At 65.5% G+C, this 22,772-nt stretch overlaps 2 protein-coding genes across 3 annotated transcripts in view; one reads left to right on the plus strand and one right to left on the minus strand.

Annotated features, from left to right (window-relative positions):
- SHANK3 (SH3 and multiple ankyrin repeat domains 3) overlaps positions 1 to 4,179 on the plus strand; it is a 402,299-nt gene extending 398,120 nt beyond the window's left edge. The window contains exon 21 of one of the 2 annotated variants that reach the window (XM_062579208.1): positions 3,996 to 4,179. In XM_062579208.1, coding sequence (XP_062435192.1) covers positions 3,996 to 4,101 — 106 coding nt within the window. In that variant the 3' untranslated portion in view covers positions 4,102 to 4,179. The remainder of the gene's footprint in view (positions 1 to 3,995) is intronic. The other variant, XM_062579216.1, reaches the window with a different exon arrangement.
- A 3,994-nt stretch (positions 4,180 to 8,173) lies between these two features.
- Positions 8,174 to 19,985, minus strand: MAPK8IP2 (mitogen-activated protein kinase 8 interacting protein 2). The gene is made up of 14 exons (XM_062578860.1): positions 19,921 to 19,985; positions 14,997 to 15,102; positions 14,452 to 14,694; positions 12,493 to 12,601; positions 12,128 to 12,408; positions 11,312 to 11,995; positions 9,988 to 11,281; positions 9,648 to 9,723; positions 9,392 to 9,564; positions 9,145 to 9,254; positions 8,941 to 9,060; positions 8,795 to 8,859; positions 8,542 to 8,640; positions 8,174 to 8,429 (listed from the first exon to the last, which is right to left on the minus strand). Exons 1-14 carry the CDS (start codon positions 19,983 to 19,985, stop codon positions 8,357 to 8,359), a joined length of 3,498 nt encoding a protein of 1,165 aa, XP_062434844.1. The 3' UTR covers positions 8,174 to 8,356.
- Positions 19,986 to 22,772: the final 2,787 nt, after the last annotated feature.

The following is a 22,772-nucleotide window of genomic DNA, read 5'->3' on the forward strand; positions in this document are numbered from 1 at the left end:
CAAACTATTCCCTGCTTCACCATGCTCAGTTTCTCATAGCTCACCTCATTCACCATTGCCCAGGTTCCAGCTCCTTTGCCCACAGTCGCATGAAATGGTAATCTCTGGTTGCAAACGCTTGTGAACACACTAATCATCCGCAAAGGGGACAGTGGATGCACCAGAGACACCTGCTGTGTCATTGGCAGCATTGCCGTGCCCCGCCAGCACAGTGAGGGCATGCACGCAAATGCTACCGCCTCTGCGCTTGTATCCCCAGGCACCATGCATACTACTACATCCACTCTCCAGAGACCCACCTGCTCCATGCAGTCGCCTCGCTTGCACCTATTCTCACCTCTCATGTGCTTTGTAGCACCTGGCTGCACAGCCTGCCACAGCCCTTCCACAAACCCAGACTCACTGCTTGTGCATCGTGTCCTAAATCCCTTGTGTCTCTCTTCAGGGTGATGCTGCTTCTTCAGCTCCATGCCTGATGAGGTAGCACTGCCATGTCTTGCAGAAGCCCATGAGCATGCGAACTCTCTGTTGCTCTGCCATATACCAATTCAGCTGCAGCTTAGTCCATGCCTGCCATGTAGCTTGTAGTCAAGGAGACTGAGCCTGAAAGGGCCTTGCTGCATCATCAGGTCATGTCCCAGGCTTTGTATCCTACAGTCTCTTTCATAAACCTTGCAAGCATTAAGGTCTCTTAAAAGTTAGTTTGGCTGTTTGTTCCTAATGCTTCTTCTAGGAAGTTGCTCTGGAGTCTCTCATTGATGTAGAAATGCTCATTTCCAACCTGCATTGTGCCATGGGAATTCTGTGCCCGTTTGTTTGTAACCAGTAACATCCTTCACTGGGTCTGTCTGACATTTACATCTGCTACTGGCCTGTGCACTTGTAGAGCTGTGCCTGTACACGAGAGCTTTCTTGGTCATCCCATTGCTCAGTCTCTCATGCCTTGACTCCAGCTCTCCATTTTAGTACCACCCCTGTGGGCCATTCCCAGCATCATACCTGGCCTCTGTGGTCAACAGCAGTCAGATGTGACCACTCAGGGCATCATCAGCTAGAGCATGCTTTGTTTCTGCATGCTGTGGCTCTTCTCCTCTGCCAAACCTCTACCCTGCTGGTGGGTTGTCTTGGCACCTCCGCTGCCCAGCTACCCTGCTTCCCCAGCTTGGCACTCCTGGTGCACTGCAATCCCTCCCCAGTGCTCTTGATGTCTTCCTCTCCCCAGCCCTGCCCACGGGTGCAAGTACTGCCTGCGCCAATGGTCAGGCCACAGGTCATCCCTGACCTGTCACTCTTGCTCTATACCCTGCGCTACTTCTGCCTCCAGCCACCCCGTGTTCTGCACTCTTCCACAGCCCAACACCTTGCAATGCACCCACCTTCTGGCCCTGTCTTTCTGGCCAGCTCTTCAAACTTACTATGGATTTCATCTCTTACAGTTTCACAACATTTCCATTTCACTCCTAGCTTGTTATTCATCTTACCTGAAAATGATGTAGACCCCAGCAGCCCACACAATCCCATAGCTCCTTATGCTCCACAGTAGCTCTGCTTTTACAAGGGCCCTGCAGAGCTGCCTCTCTCCTCCATGTTGGAGTGATGTGCAGCTCTGCTGAATGCTGCTCTGGAAAAGTTAGTGTTACTTTCTGGAGTGATTCTCCCCTAGCACTTCCTTGCAAGTCTCTTCCTGGCCCTCTGGCCTGGGGGAGGCCTGGGGGCTGTGTTGGTTGAAGTGTTATTAGGTGTGTTATCCTGAGTGCAGGCTGCTCTTTGAGTTCATTCCACGTGAACTCTGGGTCTCTGCTCCTTCTGCAGCTGTTTCCGGGGCAACTGATGGAGACCCTGCCTGCATCTGCCTCTTGTTTTAGGAGGCCTGAAGACTGCAGATCATAACTTTTCTGCAGAAAGTTCAGTCTGGGACATGGAAAGCTGAACGCCTTCTTGCCATTTCTAAAGAGCCCTCCTCTCTCCTTTCCTTCCCTCCCCAGTGCACTGTTCTTCCTTGGGAGGGCTGGAAATGGTAGATGCACAACGTCTGCTGCTAGCAGAGCCAGGTGGCCACGCGCTGCCCTTGGAGTGCATCTCAGCTTCCATGATAATAAGCAGCTGCAGCCGTACCTGTGTTGGCAAACACTGCGTGATCCCTCAACACTGGACTGCGGCATCTGGGCCGTCAGCCCCAGGGACACCACGGCTAGTCCCAGTCAGGTATAACACGAAAGAAGGCGACTTCCAACCACACTGTCATACCATCACACCCTGTAGGCTCTGTAGCTGCTCGGGTCTGACAGAAACCGTTGCTTCCCTTTCCTTCCCCTTCCAAATGCAGAGCAGCAGTGACAGGATCATCTGGGAGACTCTTCCTTCCCACCCCTCCTCCTGAGGCAGGGCTACGTCCCTGCCCATGTCCCTCCTGGATGCATGCACATGGTAGAGCTGGATGAGCATTGGCTCGGAGCTTTGGAGACAGCACCGTCCCGGGCAGCACCGGGTGCTCACCAGGCAAAGGTGCTCTGCTTCAGCGCAGCACCTTGTGCTGCGGCGTGTTTCCACCCTGGGCACCTGGGAGGTGGCGGGAAGGCTGGCGTGGGCAGGGGAGGCTGCAGCCCTGCTGCAGGAGTTCACCTGCCGGGAGGCAGCCTGAGCTGCCCCTCTGGGTCCCGGAGATGTGCTTTAACGTCCAGTGGAAACCGTAGCTGTTCGTGCCAGTCTAAGGAGATGAATAGCTAAAGCAAGTTCAACAGATCTGCTTGTTTCTTCCTAGCTTCAGACAACAGAATCTCATTTTGTGCCCATTTAAGACACCCTCACAGCCATTCAGTTGGGGAGAGAGTGAGACAGTGAAGAAAGGCTCTGCTGCCATGTCTGGTCTGGCTGGCAAGCAGTGTGGGTCACCCTGCTCTGCACAGAGCCCCTGCTTTGTGGTCACATTGACTTCTAGGGGAGTCACATCCCATGCTTCAGCAGCACACGCCTAGGGCTTAGGTCTTGAGGTCCCATCAGTGCTTGGTTGTGAAGAATGTCTCCTGTATTATTCACACCTGTAGAAGTTCAGTTCCAAAACGGTCATGTAACCGGAAGCAATCAGATTGCATAACATCTTGAAGGCCAGTGGTGGCCTTGTCCCATGATCATTTCTAGTCTCACCTTGACAGAAATGTAACTTTCCAGCTAATGCAGCTGCTGCTACTTAACTTTTTTTTTCTCAGCTGAAGCAAAGGGGACTTTTTTTTTCTCATGTGTAGATAGCTCTTTTCTGACTTTATCTATTCTAATTGCATTGGCATCGCCATTCCAAACAACTCCAGACAAAGTGAGACATTTCATTTTGAAAAGCCATTCAGGAGAAGGCAGAGTAATACAGGGAAAGGAACCCAACCACAAAACCTTGCTGCGAGGTTCATTAGAGAACAACCACACCCCATCTGTCAGGATATCCTGATCGCGTCAGGATCTGCTGCGTGCTGAGGTTACTGTGATTCTCATGGCTTCTCAATGACTTTGGTTATCTTCTGTAAAAAAAATGATACACTTTTTTTGCTTTTAAGTCTTTTTTTTAAGTTGTTGATATTTTTCTTTGTCTAGACTAAATCCATTAATTCTTGTTCTTCATAAATTTATGTCTATAATTCTGACTTGAAAAGAGAAAATAAAACCCAAAGCACTTTGTTCCTGATGGTTAGCAGCTTTTCCAGCTCCAACCATTTCAAAACAGCAACAAAGTGCAGCTTGATTACTTTTTCCAGGCACATGTGCACAAACTCTTCATTACCGGCATGCATGTATACATGTGCATACACACACACATGCACACGGCCCCTGGGGCACGTGCACACTCACACTGACTCTGCATGTGCGTATACAGGCCCACACCCTTGCACACATGTGCGTGAACACACACACAAACACACACACACACACGTGTCTAACATTCACACTCTTGTTTCTTACCCAGATGAACTCACCTGTGGGTTTTTGTTCTGTTTTTAATTTTACAGGGTCAGTTTGACTTCACCCTTATTTTGTATGGATTTTCTGAGGAGATTTCTCCTTCTCCAGAGTCATGGAGGTGTGGCCATTCACCTCCCGCCCTTGACGTTGTGATACACATACCCCACAGAGATCTATGTTTCTTATATTATATTATTATTATTATTATGTAATAAATTTATAAGAAAGCTGTGCTATGTTCCATGTTGTCTGTCTGCTCCAGCACTGCCAGCGAGCCGGCCCACTGAGGGGCTCCCACTGCCACCAGCCATCCTTGCCAGGGCCCGCAGGTCGCTGCTGCCAGCACCGGCACGGCTCTGCGGGGCCAGCTGGGATGCACTGCAGCCAGGGCATCCCTGCATGGACAGCGGAGCGGGCTGGCACGAGCAGAGCTGTGCTCATGGAGGCTGCAGCCGGTGGCAAACGTTGGCATCAAGGAACCCTGGGGAAAGCTGGCAGAGAGAGAGAAAGAGGAAAGGGAAAATTCTGTCCTCCAGCCAGTCGGGAAGAGCTGCCCAGGTCCCCACACATGTCCCCAGGTGGGTCTCCAGGTAGATCCCCAGGTGGGTCCCTGGTGGGCGGGGGTCCTCACGCATGGCCCCAAGCAGGTCACCAGGCAGGTCTCCAGATGGGACTCCACACAGATCTCCAGGCAAGTCCCCAGATGAGCGTCCTCCCGCAGCACCTTCTCCCGCACACAGGGTGTCAAGGTCACCTCAATGACTGCAGTCGTTTTTTTCCCGGACAGCTACATCCTTCATCGACACATGCTCCAGCTCCATGGTGGTGGTCCCAGTTTGACAGCACCAGTCGTGCTCACTGGACTATGCTAATGAGGTACAAGCATTGCTCGCTAATTGACTGATAAGCTTTACCCACCTGTTTCTGGGTAATTCTTATCAGATACCAGCACTGGAGATCTCCAACTGAACCACTGCCCCAGCAGCCTCGGGGCACATAGATGTCAAAAGGCAGGTAAAAAATGCAAATGATACACACACACCCCGCTGTGTGGGATGGCCCTTGCCCAGTGCCACAGCAGAGCTGGTCCATGACAGATGGGGTGCTGGGCCCGGGCAGTGGCCCCACAGCTGGCCCCACTGTGGTCGCTCGTGCCAGCACGGGGCTGGCAGGGCACGAGAGTCATGCCTGGTGGCTGCAGAGGAACAGGACACCTGGGCTGGCCTGGCTCCTGCCCTCAGCACAACAGCAGAGATCAGAGGGGTTGGCATGGGTCCTCCTGTCCTGCCAGTCCCACCACAGAAGCCCAAGTCCCACCACTGCCCTCTCCTTTGCTCTGCCAACAGAACCCAGCCAGCCCTGCCAGCACGCAGCCTTCCCCATGGCCAGCATCACCCAGCCCAGCTGTTCCCATGCCGGCTGTCCAATGGCTTATCTGTTCCTGTGTCCAGTCGTCCCTGTGCCCAGCTGTCCCCGTGCCCAGCTGTCTGCATACGCACCCATCCCACCCATCCCCTTCTCCACGCACACTTGTGCCTTTGCTCAGTCATCCCCTTGCTCAGCCACCCCTGTGTCCTGCCATCTCCATGCCCAGCTGTCCTGCACCATCATCCATGTGCACTACACCACTCATCTTGGCTTCGTTCCTCATAGCCCTTGGAACAAGCCTGGAGCCTCTCCAGACCAACACAAACATCTGATGGTATTTTATAACAACACTCCTTTCCCCAGGCCTAAAGATCAACCCACCTGTGCCAACAAAACCAACCTGCTTTCCACAGGACTTGGCACTGTGTCACTGGTGCCCCATGTGTGGCAGGTGATGCCAACAGTCGAGAAGCCCTGCCCTGTGCAGAGTCTGGCCGTGCCCGTGCAGTCCAGCACTCATGCTGGCACAGGGGCCGGGATTGCACACCCTATGGTGCAATGCCTGGGGTGCAGGGAGAGCGCAGAGCTGTGGCTCATCTGCCGTGTGCTCTTCAAGGTTTTTATCCATCAGCCTAACTTGTCTGCTGCCACCCCCAGGTTGCTCTAACATCCCCAGAACTGGGACCATGCACCCCAAACCCCATGGTACACGGTGGTGCATGCTGCATGCACGCTGCAAGCCATTTTCTGCCAAGGGAGCAAGTACAGCACACCCATCCCTGCACCAGCCCATCCACACCTCCTGTACTCCTCTGCACGCCTGCAAGTTCATCCTGCACCTGCAGCTCCTGCACACACGTGTCAGTGCACCCCGCACTCCTCACTGCACCTGCAGCTCCTGCACACGTGTCAGTGCACCCTGCACTCCTCACTGCACCTGCAGCTCCTGCACACGTGTCAGTGCACCCTGCACTCCTCTCTGCACCCTGCAGCTCCTGCACACGTGTCAGTGCACCCTGCACTCCTCACTACACCTGCAGCTCCTACACACGTGTCAGTGCACCCCGCACTCCTCACTGCACCTGCAGCTCCTGCACACGTGTCAGTGCACCCTGCACTCCTCTCCGCACCCTGCAGCTCCTGCACACGTGTCAGTGCACCCTGCACTCCTCACTACACCTGCAGCTCCTACACACGTGTCAGTGCACCCCGCACTCCTCACTGCACCTGCAGCTCCCGCACACGTGTCAGTGCACCCTGCACTCCTCTCTGCACCTGCAGCTCCTGCACACGTGTCAGTGCACCCTGCACTCCTCTCCGCACCCTGCAGCTCCTGCACACGTGTCAGTGCACCCTGCACTCCTCACTACACCTGCAGCTCCTACACACGTGTCAGTGCACCCTGCACTCCTCTCTGCACCTGCAGCTCCTACACATGTGTCAGTGCACCCTGCACTCCTCTCTGCACCTGCAGCTCCTGCACACGTGTCAGTGCACCCTGCACTCCTCTCCGCACCCTGCAGCTCCTGCACACGTGTCAGTGCACCCTGCACTCCTCACTGCACCTGCAGCTCCCGCACACGTGTCAGTGCACCCTGCACTCCTCACTACACCTGCAGCTCCTACACACGTGTCAGTGCACCCCGCACTCCTCTCTGCACCTGCAGCTCCTACACATGTGTCAGTGCACCCTGCACTCCTCTCTGCACCTGCAGCTCCTACACATGTGTCAGTGCACCCTGCACTCCTCTCTGCACCTGCAGCTCCTGCACACGTGTCAGTGCACCCTGCACTCCTCTCTGCACCTGCAGCTCCTACACATGTGTCAGTGCACCCTGCACTCCTCTCTGCACCCTGCAGCTCCTACACACGTGTCAGTGCACCCTGCACTCCTCACTGCACCTGCAGCTCCCGCACATGTGCCAGTGCACCCCGCACTCCTCACTGCACCTGCAGCTCCTGCACACGTGTCAGTGCACCCTGCACTCCTCACTGCACCCTGCAGCTCCTGCACATGTGTCAGAGCACCCCACATTGACTGTACCCTGCAGCTTCTGCATGCATTTCAGTGCACCCTGCTCCTCCTGCATGCATGTCAGTGCACCCTGCACTCACTGCACCCTGCAGCTCCTGCACATGTGTCAGAGCACCCTGCACTCACTGTACCCTGCAGCTCCTGCATGCATTTCATTGCACCCTGCTCCTCCTGCATGCACGTCAGTGCACCATGCATACCCTGCTCCCATGCTGGTGCACCCAGCTCTCCTTGGTGGACCCTACTCTCCTCTGTGTGCCCAGCCCACCTCAGTGCAGCACACCCACCTTGTGCTCCCACAGAGCAGGGACCCGTGCACACATATTTGCACACCTGTGGCCCTCGGGGATACCCTGCCTCTGGCACAGCTCTGACAGAGTGGCCCAGCCCTCACGGTCACACCAAGCATATATTTTATTGAAAGACCAAGTGATGACAAGGCAGTGAGGGGAGAACCTTTAACCAGGGTTTTGTACAAGTTACAGTTGCTCAGGACTCCTCTTGTTGTTTCGAGTAACGAGATAAATATCGGTACATAGAGCAGAGTGGAGTTATCGTCACTAAACTAGCACTGATCGGATATAGGGGGCCGGCAAGCAAAAGAAATCACCAGGCACAGCAGTGAGGAGCAGGGGCAGCCGCGGGCCGGTGCCACGGGCCGGCTCCCGGCCCCACCAGCCTTTCCCCGCGCGGGGCGGATACATTCAGGCGGCGCGGGGCCGGCGCTGGCGGCGCGGGGCCGGAGACGCTCGCCCCGGCCCCGCTCCCCACGCTGCGGCCCCACGCGCCGCCCCGGCCCTGGCCCCGCTGCAGCCCCCTGGCGATGCTCAGGCGGGGGGGCGGCGGCGCCCCACAGAGCGGCGAGGATGTGCGGTGGGTCCGTGGGGCACGGGCTGGAGCATGTGCAGGAGGGGCCAAGCCGGCTGGTCGGGGTCGGACAGAGTCTCTGGCCAGCTGTGGGGCTGGAGGGGGGCACGGAAGCAGGAGCCAGGGTGACTCGCCCCCTTACTCCAGGTAGATGTCCTCTGTGGGGCAGGCGTACTCCAGGTGCTCCTGGTAATACTCCTGGAACGCCCGGCTGCAAGGGAAGCGCCCGCCGAGGGGCGGCTCAGGGCCTGGCCCCCAGTCCTGGTGCCGGCCCGGCCCCCTGTCCGGCCTGGCACGGCACGGCACGGCACGGCACGGCTTACCCGACGCACTCGGCGACGTGCCGCATGGACTCCTGGGAGACGAAGACGTGGCAGGCAAAGCGGCTCAGCACCGGGTGCTTGGTGATGAACCCGAAGTAGCTGCAGCGGGAGGCGGGGTGAGGGGGCCGCAGGCCCCGGTCCTGCCCCCCAGCCGTGGGGGAGCCCAGCCGGGACCCCGCCGGTACGGGTGGGACCAGGGGGACCAGCCCGGGGCGAGGGCGGAGCGGGGCCGGGGCCGAGGACAGGGTCTCACCAGCTGTTCCGGGGGTGGCACCCGCAGAAGGAGATGTTCTTCATCTGGAAGAAGTGGCTGCACCGCTCAAACTGGAAGAGAAAACCCGGCTGGAGCGCGCCGGGGCCGGGGGCAGGCCCGCCGCCCGCCCCCCGCGGGCCCCTCACCTCCTCGTCCCGGCTGTACTCGTTCACCGTCAGGATGAGCTTGATGCCCTGCAGCGTGATCTCCAGGTCGCAGCTGGCCGGCGGGCGCAAGTGCACGGTCAGCTTCCTGGTGGTGGCAATCTGGGGAGCGGGACGGGGCGTCGGGCAGGGGCAGCTGCGGCCCGGCCCGGCCCGCGGCGCGAGCCCCGGCCCCGCCGGCCTCACCTTCTGCATGGCCGCGCAGAGGATGCCGTTGCCCTGGTGGTACGGCACCTCCACGGAGCCCAGGAACTGCACGTTGAACCGCTCCACCCAGCACGGGTTTCTCTTCAGGCCTGGAGGGGAGAAGCCAGCCCTGGAGACGGCCGCCACGAGCGTGCCGGCGGCGCGGCGCGGCACGGCGGTGGTGCACGGCCTCGGCGGCTGCCCTCGCTCCGGGGCCTCCCGCCCCCCGGCCGGACCCTGCCCCTACCCATCACGTCGCGGGCTTGGCCGACGACCTCGTGGGCGTAGAAGGCGGGGAAGATGCCGCGCTCCCCCGTTCGCATGTTGTAGCCCCGGTACCAGTAGTCGTCCTCCTCCAGCTCCACCAGGATGGGGTCGTCCACGTCGAGCTCCAGCTCGTCCTCGTGGCGCGGGATGAACCTGTGGGCAGGGAGGGCGGGAGGAGGGCGCTCGCCAGGGGCCCCGCGGCCGCCCCGCGGGGCCGGGCCGGGCGCGCTGCTCACCTGAAGACGGCCCGGTGGGTTTGCTCCCGTTCCTCCCCGTTCACCATGCAGGAGAACAGCCCGAAGGACTCGGTGCCTGGGGGCAGACGGCGGCTGCAGCGGCGCCAGCAGCCCCACGGCCAAGACCCCCGCCGGGTCGCGGCCCGGCCGCCCCGCGCGGAGCCCCCCGCCCAGGGCGAGCGCGGGGACGGCCTGCGGCGGGGCCCCTGAAGGGCTGGCCCCCGCGGCCCTCCCGTCCCCGTCCCCGTCCCCGTCCCCACGACGGAGGCGGCGGCGGCAGGGCCGAGGCGCAGCCAGCCCCTCGGCCGCGCCGCGGCGCGTCCCGGCACGGGGCACTCACTGGAGGAGCGGGACGTGCTGTTGACGAAAACGTTAAGGAACTTCTTGGAGAACTGGAGGTCGGCCTCCGGGGACGAGTCCTCGGAGGAGCTCTGGGCGTCGGGGGCCGCCAGCCCGTCCCCGAAGGCCGCCTCGTCCTCCAGGTCGCAGTGGTCGCAGGCGCGCAGCAGGTCGCTGTCGTCGCTCAGCACCGAGGTGCAGCGCCGCAGGCTCACCAGCTCCAGCTGCGTGTGCTCGTCCACCACCAGCGTGTACTTCACCGAGTCGTAGGCCAGGGACTCGTCCAGCGCCCGCGGCTCCAGCGCCTCGGGGGCCGGCGGCAGCGGCAGGTCCCCCGCGAAGGCCCGCGGGTCCTCGGGGAACGGGGAGCCCTTCAGGCTGCCGAGGTAGGGCGCCTCGTCCTCGTCCGTGGAGTAGGCCATGGTGAAGCAGCGGTTGGTCTTGGCGGTGGAGACGTCCAGGGCGGGCGGGAGGGCGTCGGGGTCCTGCCCCAGGGGTTCTAACCGGACGTCGTCGATCATGTCGTTGTCCTCCAGGATGCCCGAGTCCAGGTCCTTGTCGATGGCCCAGTCCTTCGGGCCAGCCGCGGGCTCTCCCTCGGCGCGGGGCTCCCCGGGGGCGGCGTCCGTGCCGGCCGTGCTGCCGGGGGAGCCGCGTGGGGCGGCGCGGGGCGGCCCCGTGCAGCAGCCAAAGGTGGCCAGGACCTCAGAGCCGCCCAGGCGGTCGAGGGCGACGGGGCGCCCCGGGAACACGGGCGCGATGGTGTCGTTGGTGGGGTTGCTCAGGAAGAGGTAGGGGCCCGGGTCGTCCACGGGCGGCTCCGGCGCCGGCTCCATCCCGGCGCCAGCGCTCGGGGACCGCTCCTCCTCGGCACGCTGCAGGGAGGTGCGCAGCGTCTCCATGTCCACCAGCTCGATGCTGCGCTGGGAGCAGGACAGCGCGGCCGGCTCCGCCTCGCTCACCGGGGAGTCCCGCAAGCCGGGCTCCCCGTCCAGCGCCTCGCTCAGCAGCTCGGGCTCCAGGTCGGAGGCTGGGGAGATGGTGTCGCAGAGCGAGTGGGTCTGCTGGAAACACTCGTCCGGGCACTTGATGGGGTAGGAGCCCTCCGAGATCATCTTGTTGACAAGGTTGCTGAGCAGCCAAGGCGAGTCCGAGTCCTCGCTGAGGTCGGGCTCCGACTCCGAGTCCGAGTCGTACTCGCTGTTGTCCTCGTCGTCTGCCTCGGGCATGAGCTTGGGCCCCACAGGCAGGTAGAAGGAGCGCCGGATGCTCTCCAGACTGTGGTCCGGGTCGATCTTCAAGTCCAGGGGACTGGATGCAGACACCTCTGTCTGGTCCACAGGCGCGGAGGAGTCCTCCGGGTTCAGGCTGTCGTAGTAACCCTCCATCTTCAGCTCTGCCAGGCTCTCCCGCCTCACCACGCCGTTCTCCGGGAGTTGCCTCTCCAGGGTCTCCTCGTCCTCCTCCTTGCCCTTGTCCAGCAGCAAGGAGTCCTTGATGCCCATGACGCCCGGCGCCTCCAGCTCCGTCTCCAGCTCGGCCTCCGAGGTGGGGGAGCTCGCCTCCTCGATGGAGTTGGTGAGGTGGGAGGACCTGCCGCTGCTGCTGTCGCTGCTCAGGTCGAGCTCCGTCTCCGAGATGGACGAGATCATGTTGCTGACCAGGCGCCCGGAGGCGAAAGCCGCCTCGATCTCCCCCTCCACGTCCGAGTCGGAGCCGGGCGAGCTGAGGTCCTCGCTGTGCCGGCTGCAGGGCAGGAACGGCTTGGAGTTCCTGCTGGTGAGGTCAGCCTCGATGCCGGGGTCCGAGGAGGGCGAGGTGGTCTCCGAGGAGCCCGAGGGGCGCCCGCGCGCGCCGGCCGCCCGCCCACGGTGGGGGCCCTCGCCGTCGGAGCTGAGCGGCTCCGCCAGGCCGGCGAAGGTGCCCGGCGGCCGGGCCCCCCGCCCCGCGCCCCGGCCGGCGGGGGCTCCGGTGCCCGGCTCCTCCTCGCACGGCGGCGCGCCGTGCCGCTCCGCGGGGGCCGGGGGGCCGCCGGCCGCCGGGCTCCCCCCGCCGCCGGGCTCCCGCCGCTCCTGGCCGCTGGCCGGCGGCGGCTCCGGCTCGGCACCGCGGGCGTCGGGCGCCGCGGGGCTCCGGGGTACCGAGCCGGTGGGGGAGCGAGGCGGCGTGGGGGGCGGCTGGCGGTGGCGCGGCGGGGACGGCGGCGGTCTCGGCGAGGTGGAGATGATGTTCATGTTGTAATCCTCCCCGGCGCTCCCGGGCGGCGGGTTGCCGCTGTTGCCTTCCACGTCGAAGCGGGAGGGTGGCTGTGGGGCCGGGGCCGGGGCCGAGGCTGGGGCGGCCTCCCCCGGGCTCGGCCCCGGGGCCCTCCGGCTCTCCAGGCAGGGTCCGTCCTGGATGCAGGGGTGCGGAGACACGTGCCCTGTGGAGGAAGAGCGGAGCGCCGTCAGCCCCGTCAGCCGTCCCCTCCCGGCGCAGCGAGGCCCCCGTCCCGCCTGGCGCTCACCGGTGTGCGAGGAAGAGGAGGAGGAGGAGGAATGGAGAAGGGCATCCTGCCACGTGGTCCGATGCACGGGAGCGGGAGGCGGGTAGCTGCCGTTGTTGTTCAGGGAGTCCTGGAGAAGGGAAGAGCCAGGAGCTGCAGGGATGCGCTTGGGAAGCAGCAGGGCAGGGGATGAGGACCGCATGGAGGCACCAGGACAACTGTGCACAGGCCCACGTGTCACCAACACGGCCGGCCTGGCCTGGGGCCACCTCACCATGGTGCCGCCTCACGTGGGACCAGCCACCACTGCAGCACCATCCTGTGTTCACGTCCTGGCCTGGGGCCACCTCACCATGGTGCCGCCTCACGTGGGACCAGCCACCACTGCAGCACCATCCTGTGTTCACGTCCCAGCCTGGAGCCACCCTGACGTGGTGCCACCTCATGTGGGACCAGTCACTGCCATGGCACCATCTTGTGTCCACATCTCAGCCTGAGACAACCTAGCCATGGTGCCATCCTGTGTGGGACCAGCCAGCACCGCAGCACCATCTGGTGTTCACATCCCAACTGGGGCCACCCCAACACGGTGCCACCTCGCATGGCACCAGCCACCACCATGGCACCTTCCCGTGTCCACGTCCCGGCCTGGGGCCACCACACGGCTCAGCCGCGGGGCTCCCTGACAGCTTGGCAGCACCTGGGCCACGTGCCCAGGGGTTTATCTGGATTACAGCTGAGACGTCCCCAGCTCCCCGGCCGTCAGCCGGCAGACACGGAGCGACGGGGCCATGGGGGGAAGGTCAGGACGGGTCTGGCATCACCGTGGCACAGTGCATCCTGCATCCGCGCCCGGCCTGGCAGGGGCCACGGCTGCAACCGCCCCATCCAGCCCAGCAGATTAGTCCCGCGAGCGGCCGGGCGCGAAGCGGCAGCCAGCGATAATCCCGCGGGCCGGCGGGGATTAGCGCGGGGGGCTGGTGCGACGTGCGCCAGGGCACGGAGCGCCCGGCCGGGCGGCGCTGGGGAGGGGACGGGGACGGCAGCGAGCGAAGGGCCGGGCACGCCCGCGGGACGGCGGTGCCCAGAGCCTGCTGCCGGCGGCCCCGGGGACCCCGCGGCAGCGGGCTCAGCGCACCCCGGCCGGAGCCGGGACCAGCGGGACTTGCACCGACCGGAGCCGCAGCCGCAGCCGGAGCCGCAGCCGGCCCCCCCCGGGGCTCTGCACTCCCCCTCTGCCGCCCTCGCCGGGGTGCAGCTGCCGGCAGGCGGGGAGCCCCGGGCACCCCCGAGCCCGGCGCGCGGGACGGCGCTGCCGCCCACGGGTGGAGGCGGCGGAGCCCGAGCACCCCCGGCACCATGGCAACGGCGCCGGATGCCGGCAGCACGGCACGCGGCAGCCCACGCGCCGCCGCGGCGCGGCCGCCTCCAGCGCCGCGCACCGGGACGCGGCCGCGCGCGGACCCCGCCGGCGGCACGGCCCGCGCCCGGGGGCGCCCCCGCGGCACCGCGTGCACCAGAGCCCGCGGGAGCCCCGGCCCCCCACGCCGCGGGGGGAGAGCAGGAAGGTGCGCGCACACGCACGCTTGCACACGCACGCTTGCACACGCACGCTTGCACACGTGTGCAGCCACACGCACGGCCCTTGTTGCGGTGCACAGCACCTTCCACAGGGTGCCCCACTGTGCCATGCGTTGAGCGGGCAGAGCTCAGCACCTCGCACCTCTCCCCATGCGGAGACCTGCAGGGCCCTGAGCGCGGGGACAGGGCCCCCCGCCCCGCAGGGACCCTCTGGCCGTGGCCTGGTGGGGAGCGTGCCGGCACCCCAAGGCCCCACGGCGCCGGGCACACGGACCTCAGCCCCTGCCCCCGGCAGGGCCACCGCCGCCGGGGCGCTCGGTCCCACGCCGCACCCTCTCCCCACGAGACCCCCGTCCCCTCTCGCCCCGCGCGGCGGCCCCGAGCGGAGCCGCAGATCACCTGGGTGCCCGGTGCCGTCAGGTTGAGCGTGGTGGGCCGGTGCTTCTGCGTCTCCTCCGCGGCGGGCGAGGGGATGGGCGAGGCCGAAGGTGACGGTGGGGCTTCCAGCCCGTTGACTTCCTCCTCCTCCTCTTCCTCCTCCTCCTCTTCCTCGTTGTCGTCGATCATCTCGAACTCCTGGAAGTCATCCTGGAAGGTGCACACGGGGTGCGGCTGCTCGCTGCGCTCCAGCACCAGGCAGTCCTGCGGGGCACACGGCGCGGGTCAGGGGCCGGGACGCTGCTGCCGCCGGCACCGCCGCCGCCCGGCCCCGCCGCCTCCGCAGCTCGCGCCCTGCCCCGCGCCGGGCGCCTCCGGCCCCCGCGCTGCCGGCGGGCCGGCGTCTTCCCACTGCACCGGCCTGGCCGCGCTCTCCAGCGGTGCTGGGAAGAGCCCGTGAGCCAGAGCCAGGTGGGACGGGCGCTCGCCCCGGCACGGTGCCCGGCACCGCGGCCCTGGTCCTGCCAGCGGCGGCTCCGCTTGGGACACGGCGCCCGGCACCGCACCTTCTCGTAGTGGTCTGAGTCATAGTTGAGTCCGATCCCGCAGTCGTCCGTGATCTCCGACAGGTCCTCGTCGTCGAACTCCTCCAGGCTGATGTCCTGGGGGGGCCTGGGGGAGAGGGGCCGGAGCGTCAGGCACGGGGCGCTGCCGGCAGCGGGGACGGAGTGGGGATCGCCGACGGCTCCGGCAGAGCGGCCCCAGCGCCGGCTTCGCTCCGCCTTCCCTTGCCGAGCTTTCCCTGGGATAACCCGGACCCACCAGCCGCCGGTGCAGCGGCGCGCGGGACGGAGCAGGGCAGCCCCGGGGGGCCGGCGCCGCTGCCCGTCTGCGCCTGGCAAAACCCTCCACGCAAAGCCGGCGCGCACCGCGGAGCCGACGCGGGGAGAGGCCGGGGCGCCGGCGCCCCGTCGGTGCACCACGGCCCCTCGGCTCGGGGGTTTGCTCGAGGTTCGGCGCAAAGCAGGACACCGCTGCGGGTCTCCTCCCTGCGCCTCGGCGCAGCCCTGCGGCGGGACGCTCCGGCGGGGGCTTTGCCCTGAAATCCCTGGCTTTTCTCGATTCGCCTACCTGTCAGCATGGTGTTCACGGTCCAACGGGCAAGCCCAGGGCTGCCCTCCTGCTTAAGGAAAATACTGGGGTAAGGCTGGTCAAAAAAATTAAAACAAGCCATTTCCCTGTCAGGAAGGAGGGTGTCATGGAAACAAAAATTTTCTGCAGGGGGAAAAGAAAAAAAAAATAAAAGATTACTCTTGGCAGAATTTTCCATCAGGAAAACGGAAATTAAGCGTTTCTGGCCAACGTTTTGCCTGCGAGGCGCCGCCGAGCCCCAGGCCGCGGCGGGGACCGTGGGCCGCCCCGGCGGGAGGAGAGGGCCGGGAGCCCGGAGCGCCGCTGGAGCGATCCCGCCGGGACGCGCCGGCCCCGCGCGGGACACCCAGAGCCTCTGGCTGGCACCGGAGCACAGCCCGCCTTGGCTAAAAGCGGGTCCGGGTTGCTTTCCCTTCCTTTGCTTTCTATTTTTACCCCTAACTCCCATTTTCAAGCTCCTCTCGCAGATACGGATGCCAGGAGCTCACTCCGATTTTACAGATTTTCCCCTAATCACATAATTCCAAGAAGTAGGCCATTAAGATGGCATCAAATACTCTGCAATTCGCGGTGAAGCCCCGGTGCGGGCAGCAGGCGCTGGGGCCTGGGCGAGGGGCCGGGCAGGCGCTGGGGCTTCGCCCCGGGCAGCCGCGGCGCAGCGAAGGGCTCGGAGGGGTCGAGCTCCTCAGGGACGTGCGCCAGGCCCGTCCCCAACGGCGCTCCCCTTCCTGCGCTCCCCCATCCCGGCCCAGGGCGGGATGACTGCTCCGGAGGCCCCAGGCTGGGCTGGGGCGGGCGGCGCTGGCAGCTCTCCTGGGGATGGTCTGGACTCCACTGCCGAGCAGCAGGAGCTGCAACAGCGATGCCGGGTGCACGTGCACCTTGCCGCAGGGGGAGAGGAGCCCGGCATGCACGCACGGGCCAGGCTCTCCACGGGGGGAGTGACAGACAACCAGGCCATGGGAAGATTGAATTCTCCTAATTATTTTCAGATCAGCTCCCTGGACAGTTCTCCCCTGGAAGTGGTCACATTGCAACGGCTGCTTGCACAGGAAGAGGCTGAGGACAGTGCCCAGGCACTGCAGGCAGCAGGGTGCCCCGGCTCCGCTGGGCTCCGTGCCCACAGGGGCGGCAAGGCCAGCAAGGAGCTCCCCGGGGGGCACCCACGCGACGGCGAGCCCGGCCCTGCGTCAGCGGCGCGCGGCAGCCCAGCAGCACCCTGCGGCTCTCCCCACTGTGGCCGGTCCCCGGACCGAGATGCAGGACCCCTCCAGGAGGAGCCACGTGTGCAGCCCAGATTTTCACTGCGATTCCTCCCCTACCACGTCTTGTTTCGCATCGTCTGCTGTTGCCACTCATCAGAGCACACCCACCCCACAAAGGCCCCATGACCTTCCCAAGGGCCTGGCTGGAAAGAGGCACAATTTGGATTCGGGCCTTGCAATGCCTGGCTGAAGTCAGGAATTATCCATCTATCTGTTAGGAGCATCACAAATGGCTCCCCTGGTGGTGGCACTATCCCCCGGGCTTTATCCTTCCACAGATGGAGACCCTCCCAGGCAGCGGGGAGACTCCTGCACTTCTCGGTGGTCTCGCTGGCGAGCGGGGAGACCCCAGGCATAGCGGTGGATGCTGTGCCTTGCAGGACAGCACGGCAAGGCGCTGAGTGCACGGGGCCCTCCAGCTCAGCCGAGGCCTCAGGGGCTGGCGCCAACTCAAGCCCGTTCCCGCAGGCAGGTATGAAAAGCCCAGCAAAGACGCAGCGTGCACAGCACCATGCTGCTGCCACGCTGGGCAGGAGCAGTGGGGCAGCCCACAGTGCTGCTGGCCAGAGAGGAGCCTGCAGAGCCCCTGCTTCCCAGCACGGTGTGGACCCGGAGCCCGCGGTGCAAGATCCCCAGGGATTTGACACGTTTCCTGGTGCGGCTCCTGCATCCTGCATGCTGCATCCTCCTCTGGGCTAGGAGCAGAGAGGGTCCGGTAGCCAGTGCGATGCAGTCACTGCTCCTTCAGCCTCTGCCCATGCCACTGCTCTTCCCCGCTGCCCCTTGGCCCTGCTCAAAGCCAGTATCACGGACCTGAAACACCGCACACTCCTGCACGAGCCAGGGGAAAGATGAATCGTTTGTGGCCAAGAGAATAACAGATGTGACTAGAATAGGAGCTGGGCTGCTGCTGCGTGTCCCTCCGGAGCACAAGGGCAGAGGGAGACGTGGAAAAGCAGCGAATCAGTACAGGGCAGGAGGAGAGGGCTTCCCTGCTGGGAGGCCCAGCCGGTGGAGCTCGCTGCACAGGAGCAGAGGTGCTTGCAGACGGAGACGCACCCGACGTGGCCACAGCCAAGAGCACGGTGGCGCGGTTTGCAATGCCCTCCGTGGCCTTGAACTCCCCGGAGGGCAGGACCCAGCCCCTTCCTCAGCCCAGGGCTTCCCCACACCCCTGAGGAGCTGAGGGCTCCGGCCTCTCTGAGACTCTGCAGGAACACGTCCCTGGCCCAGGCCTGGTGCCGCGACCTCAGCAGTGACCTGCTAGTGGGCCAGCTCCAACCCCTGGGTAACACATGGCAAGGTAGGAGCTCTGGGGGGCTGAACAGGGAGAGCTGGGCAGGGTAGCCCTGTAAGGAGGACATGACTGCCCAGAAAACGCAACCAAGACCCCCTCCAGGGAACTGCTCTGGGCCTGGACCCCAAGCAGGAGGCAGGAATGAGCAGAACAGCCATGGCAGAGGCTGTGTCCTCCTCACGACACCACTGCAAGCTGGGACATTCCTGGGGTCCTACCATGACCTGGGGAAGGGGATGACCTGGGAAGCAGCCATGAGACCTACCCAATGTGGGTCAGAGCCAGCCAATGAAGATGTCCAGCATCCCAACCAAACCCGAGCTCCTCTGGTCCTCAGGGTCCTCAGACCTCCCCAGGCGTTCATCACCACCACCACCTCCCCTCCATCCAGAGGGCCAAGACCCCCCCACCATCCCACACTAAGCCAGCCCAGCTTGGCCACCTCCTGGCCTCCCCACGCCCCACCTCCAGCACAGCCCTGCATGCTGGTCCCACAGCCCTGTGTGCCCCACAGCCTCTGCTCTGGGCTGTACCCCAGCCCCTGCCAAAACCAGCAGTGGGGCTGGTGTGCGAGAGCCCTGTGGTTTCTGCCGAGTCTGGTCGGCAGCTCGGCCCTGCTGCCTCCAGCTCCCGCGGGACCTGCTGGAAAGGTGACCTGTGTCAGGCTGCTCCCGGGCCCAGGCGCCCCTCCTGTGGCCGAGAGGGGCCTGGGAGCCCCCGCTTTCAGCGAGCACCATGTTTCCCCCCTGTTTGACCTCGGAAGCGCTGGGCCTGCTCAGATGGAGCAGCTGGGGCAGGTCTGGGGTGTTTGCCAAGAGCAAACCAACCCAAAGCTCCTTCTCCGCGCTCCGGCGACAGGCCAAACACAGCTGGCGACCCCCTCGCGCCGGAGCGCGCCCGACGCCACGGAGCCCCAGGCCCGGCGCGCGGTGCGGGGACGGCGCGGGGCACCCAGCGCCGTTGCAGAGGAGCCCGAGCCGCAGCGCGTGCCGGGAGAGACAAAGAGCCGCCGCCGGCGTCGCTGCCGCGGCCCCGGGCGCGGTGGGGCCGGGTCGGGGCCGGGGCCGGTCCGGCCCCGCCGCAGCGGCTCTGCCCCGCAGCCCGGCGGAGGCGAGCGGCTGCGCCCGGGCGGGCCGGGCCCCGCGGCGCGGCACAGCGCGGCACGGCGCGGCCGGGCGATGCGGCGCAGGCTGATGCAGCGCTAATCGCCGTAGCGGGAGCTGCGCCCGCGCGGGGGAAGGGCCGCTCCGCGCCCACGGCCCGCGCGGGGCCCCGCGACACGGACGCCCGGCCCGGCCCGGCGGGGCGACGAGGGCAGCAGCACCCGCCGCGCGGCTCGCGGGCCGGGGCGGCGGCGGCGGCTCCGCGCACCCGGCGCCCCAAGGTGAACGGGGAGACGGAGAGCGGCGAAACTCCCCGCCCCGCTCGGGGCCGCGGGGCTCCGGCCCGGCCCGGCCCGCTGCGCCCCCCCCCCCCCCCCCCCGCCACGGGCCCTGCCGTGCGGCCCCGGCCGCCCCCTCCCCCGGCCGGGCCCGCAGCCGGTGCCAAGGGTGGCGCGTCGGGCAGAGCCGAGCCGAGCCGAGCCGCGCCCGCAGCGCCGCGCCCGCAGCGGGCCGGAGCGCTCCGGCGGCTCCGCACCGCATCGCGCCGGGCCCAGCCGCGCCCGCAGCCCCGGCCCCGCAGCCCCGGCCCCGCAGCCCGCAGCCCCGCCGCACCGGCCCCGCCGCACCGGCCCCGCGGCCGAAGCGGGCGGGCCGGGGCCGCGCCGCCGCTCACCTGCAGCCCGGCGGGGAGAGCGAGTGGAAGGTGGAGAGCGAGAACATCTCGGCGCGATCCGCCATCTTCTCCCGGCCGGGGCTGCGCCGGACTGCGGAGCTGCGCGGGGCTGCGCGGGGCCGCGCGGGCGGGCGGGGCCGCGCGGGGCCGGGGCCGGGGCCGGGGCCGGGGCCGGGGCGGCGGCGGCGGGCGGCGGGGGCCGCGGCGCGGAGCGGGGTGCGCGGGGGGCCGGGGCCGGGCGCCGCGCGGGAGCCTTATAGCGAGGGAGGAGCAGGGGCGGTGCGGGGAGGGGCGGGGGCCGCCTCGGGGCGAGCGGGGGCTGCTGGGGGCAGCGGGGCTGTGCGGGGAGGGGAGGGGAGGGGAGGGGAGAGGGATGTGCGGGGAGGGGAGAGCGGGATGTATGGGGAGGGGAGGGGGGCTGTTTAGGGAAAGGAGAGGGGAATGTATAGGGAGGGGAGAGGGAAGTGCGGGGAGGGAAGAACGGGATGTATGAGGAGGGGAGGGGGGCTGTTTAGGGAAAGGAGAGGAGGATGTATAGGGAGGGGAGAGGGGGATGTATGGGGAGGGGAGAAGGGAGCTGTTTAGGGAAAGGAGAGGGGAATGTATGGGGAGGGGAGAGGGGGGCTGTCTAGGGAAAGGAGGGGAGGATGGTATGGGGAAGAGAACAGGGAGGAGTGGGGGAAAGAGGACTGTATAAGGAGGGGAGAGGGGGCTGTGTGGGGAGGGGAGTGGGGGATGGAGAGGAGGATATATGGGGAAGAGAGCAGGGAGGAGTGAGGGGCTGTCTATAGAGGTGAGAGGGGGCTGTATAGGAGGGGACAGGGGTGCCAGGCACTCTACAGGGAGAGGTGCAGGAGGCAGTATAGGAGAACAGGGTCTGTTCAGGGGCACAGGGGCTGCACAGGGGAGGCGCAGAGCTGTATAAGGGACTGTGGAGCTGGCCACATAGCGGGGCACAGGACTGTGTAGGTGGGTGGAGGGTTGTATAGGGGACTGTAGGGCTATGAAGGGGGGCTATATAGGGCAATGCAGTGCTATATAAGATGGTGCAGGACTGCATGGAGCCATGCAGGGCTATATAGGGGAGCCATGCAGGGCTGCACAGGGCCATGCAGGAGGCTGTATAGGGCCGTGCATGGAGGTGCAGGGCCATGCAGTGGGTTGCATAGGGCCATATAGGGAGGCACAAGGCCATGCAGGAGGTTGCACAGGGCTGTGCAGGGAGGCACAAGGCCATGCAGGAGGTTGCAGAGGGCCTCGCAGGGAGTTGCACAGGGCCGTGCAGGGAGTTGCACAGGGCCATGCAGGGGGTTGCACAGGGCCACGCAGGGAGGTGCAGGGCCATGCAGGAGGTTGCACAGGGCCGTGCAGGAGGTTGCACAGGACCATGCAGGAGGTTGCACAGGGCCGCGCAGGGTTGCACAGGACCATGCAGCAGGTTGCACAGGGCCTCGCAGCAGGTTGCACAGGACCTTGCAGGAGGTTGCACAGGGTCGCGCAGGGGGGCGCAGGGCCATGCAGGGGGTTGCACAGGGCCATGCAGGAGGTTGCACAGGGCGGCGCAGGGAGGCGCAGGACCTTGCAGGAGGCTGCACAGGACCGCACAGGGAGGCGCCGGCCTGCGGAGCCCGCGCGGGCGGGAGGCGGCGAAGGCCCCGCGCGGAGCTGTCCCGGCCCCGGTGCTGAAGCCCGGAGCTGTCCCGGCGCCGCCGCCGCCCGCCCAGCCCGGGGCCGATCCCGGCCCGGCCCGGGGCTGATGCCGGGGGCTGATGCCGGGGTCGATGCCAGGACTGATCCCGGGGGCTGATCCCAGCCCGGCGCCGACACCGGGGCGGATGCTGGGGGCTGCAGACCCACCGCGAGGCGGGAGCATCTGCGCCAGCTGGGCCCGGGGATCAATCCACCTTGCAGGGACCAGGATGGGTGGGGGAGTCGGGGGGTATGGAGGAGGAGGCAGTGGGGGGCAAGGGGGCTGCAAGAAGCCATATAGGAGCTGGAGGCAGTGGAGGAGCAGGGTACCACGGGGAGGATCCGGAGGCAGGAGGGGTGGGAGGTAGCATGGGAATCTGTGCACTGCCTGGCGGGTGGCACGGGCAGTCCTCAGGCAGTGGAGCCCAGGGGCGGTGGGCCTGGGTGCACCAGCCCCTCTCCGCAGAGGCTCATCCAGCGCTTGGGAACCAGCTCATGGCAGGATTGGGCAGTGCTCCTGTGGGACCGCTCGTCTGGCCAGGCCACAGCACTGCACTGGGTCCCAGGGGCCTCTCCTGTGGATTCCCCTCTCTGCCTGCTCACCGCCGGCCCCGGCAGCTTCCCTGGGGCTTGGGCCCTGCTCTGCCTGCTGCCCCCGGGTCAGACCCTGCTGTGCCACCCCATCGTGCACACCATGTCCTGCAGAGAGGCCGTGCTGCAGGGCCTGTTCCGCCCTGCAGGAGGGTGCTGAGCCAAGGGGGGATCCTCCACCTCCCCCCATCCCTGTCTGCCCCATCATGCACATCCCAGCCACCTTTCCTGTCAGAGAGATGGAAGAGCCCCAGGTAGAACAGACGAGTCAAGTTCTGTGCCGCTGTGGAGGGGATGGACGGGGACAAGCTAGGTGACTCTCCCACAGACACCTTCCAACCCCAGCACAGGAGCAGGATCCAGTGCAGGAGGCGCTGGAGGACGCTGGCTCTGCCTCCCCCTGCTCAGCCGAGCTGTCCTCCTGCTAAGGGTTGCTGGAGGGGCTCCCCAGGAAGCCAGGCAGCAAAAGCTTCACCGGCTCCCAGGCAGAGCAGGCCCATGAGGAAATGCCTCCTACAAGGGGAGCGGTACTCGGGACCTCCTTCCCAAGCCACCGCTAGACGCAGCACGAA

This window comes from Rhea pennata, chromosome 1 (assembly GCF_028389875.1).
Source record: "Rhea pennata isolate bPtePen1 chromosome 1, bPtePen1.pri, whole genome shotgun sequence".
Lineage (NCBI taxonomy): Eukaryota > Metazoa > Chordata > Aves > Rheiformes > Rheidae > Rhea > Rhea pennata.

Excerpts from the sequence above, each read along its gene's own strand:
- MAPK8IP2 (XM_062578860.1), bottom strand. The coding sequence starts at position 19,985 with ATGGCGGATCGCGCCGAGATGTTCTCGCTCTCCACCTTCCACTCGCTC. Across the intron at positions 15,103-19,920 it reads CTCTCCCCGCCGGGCTGCAG|GCCCCCCCAGGACATCAGCC; the intron begins GTGAGCGGCGGC and ends CCTCTCCCCCAG. Across the intron at positions 11,282-11,311 it reads CGCCTGTGGACCAGACAGAG|ATCGACCCGGACCACAGTCT; the intron begins GTGTCTGCATCC and ends CTGGACTTGAAG.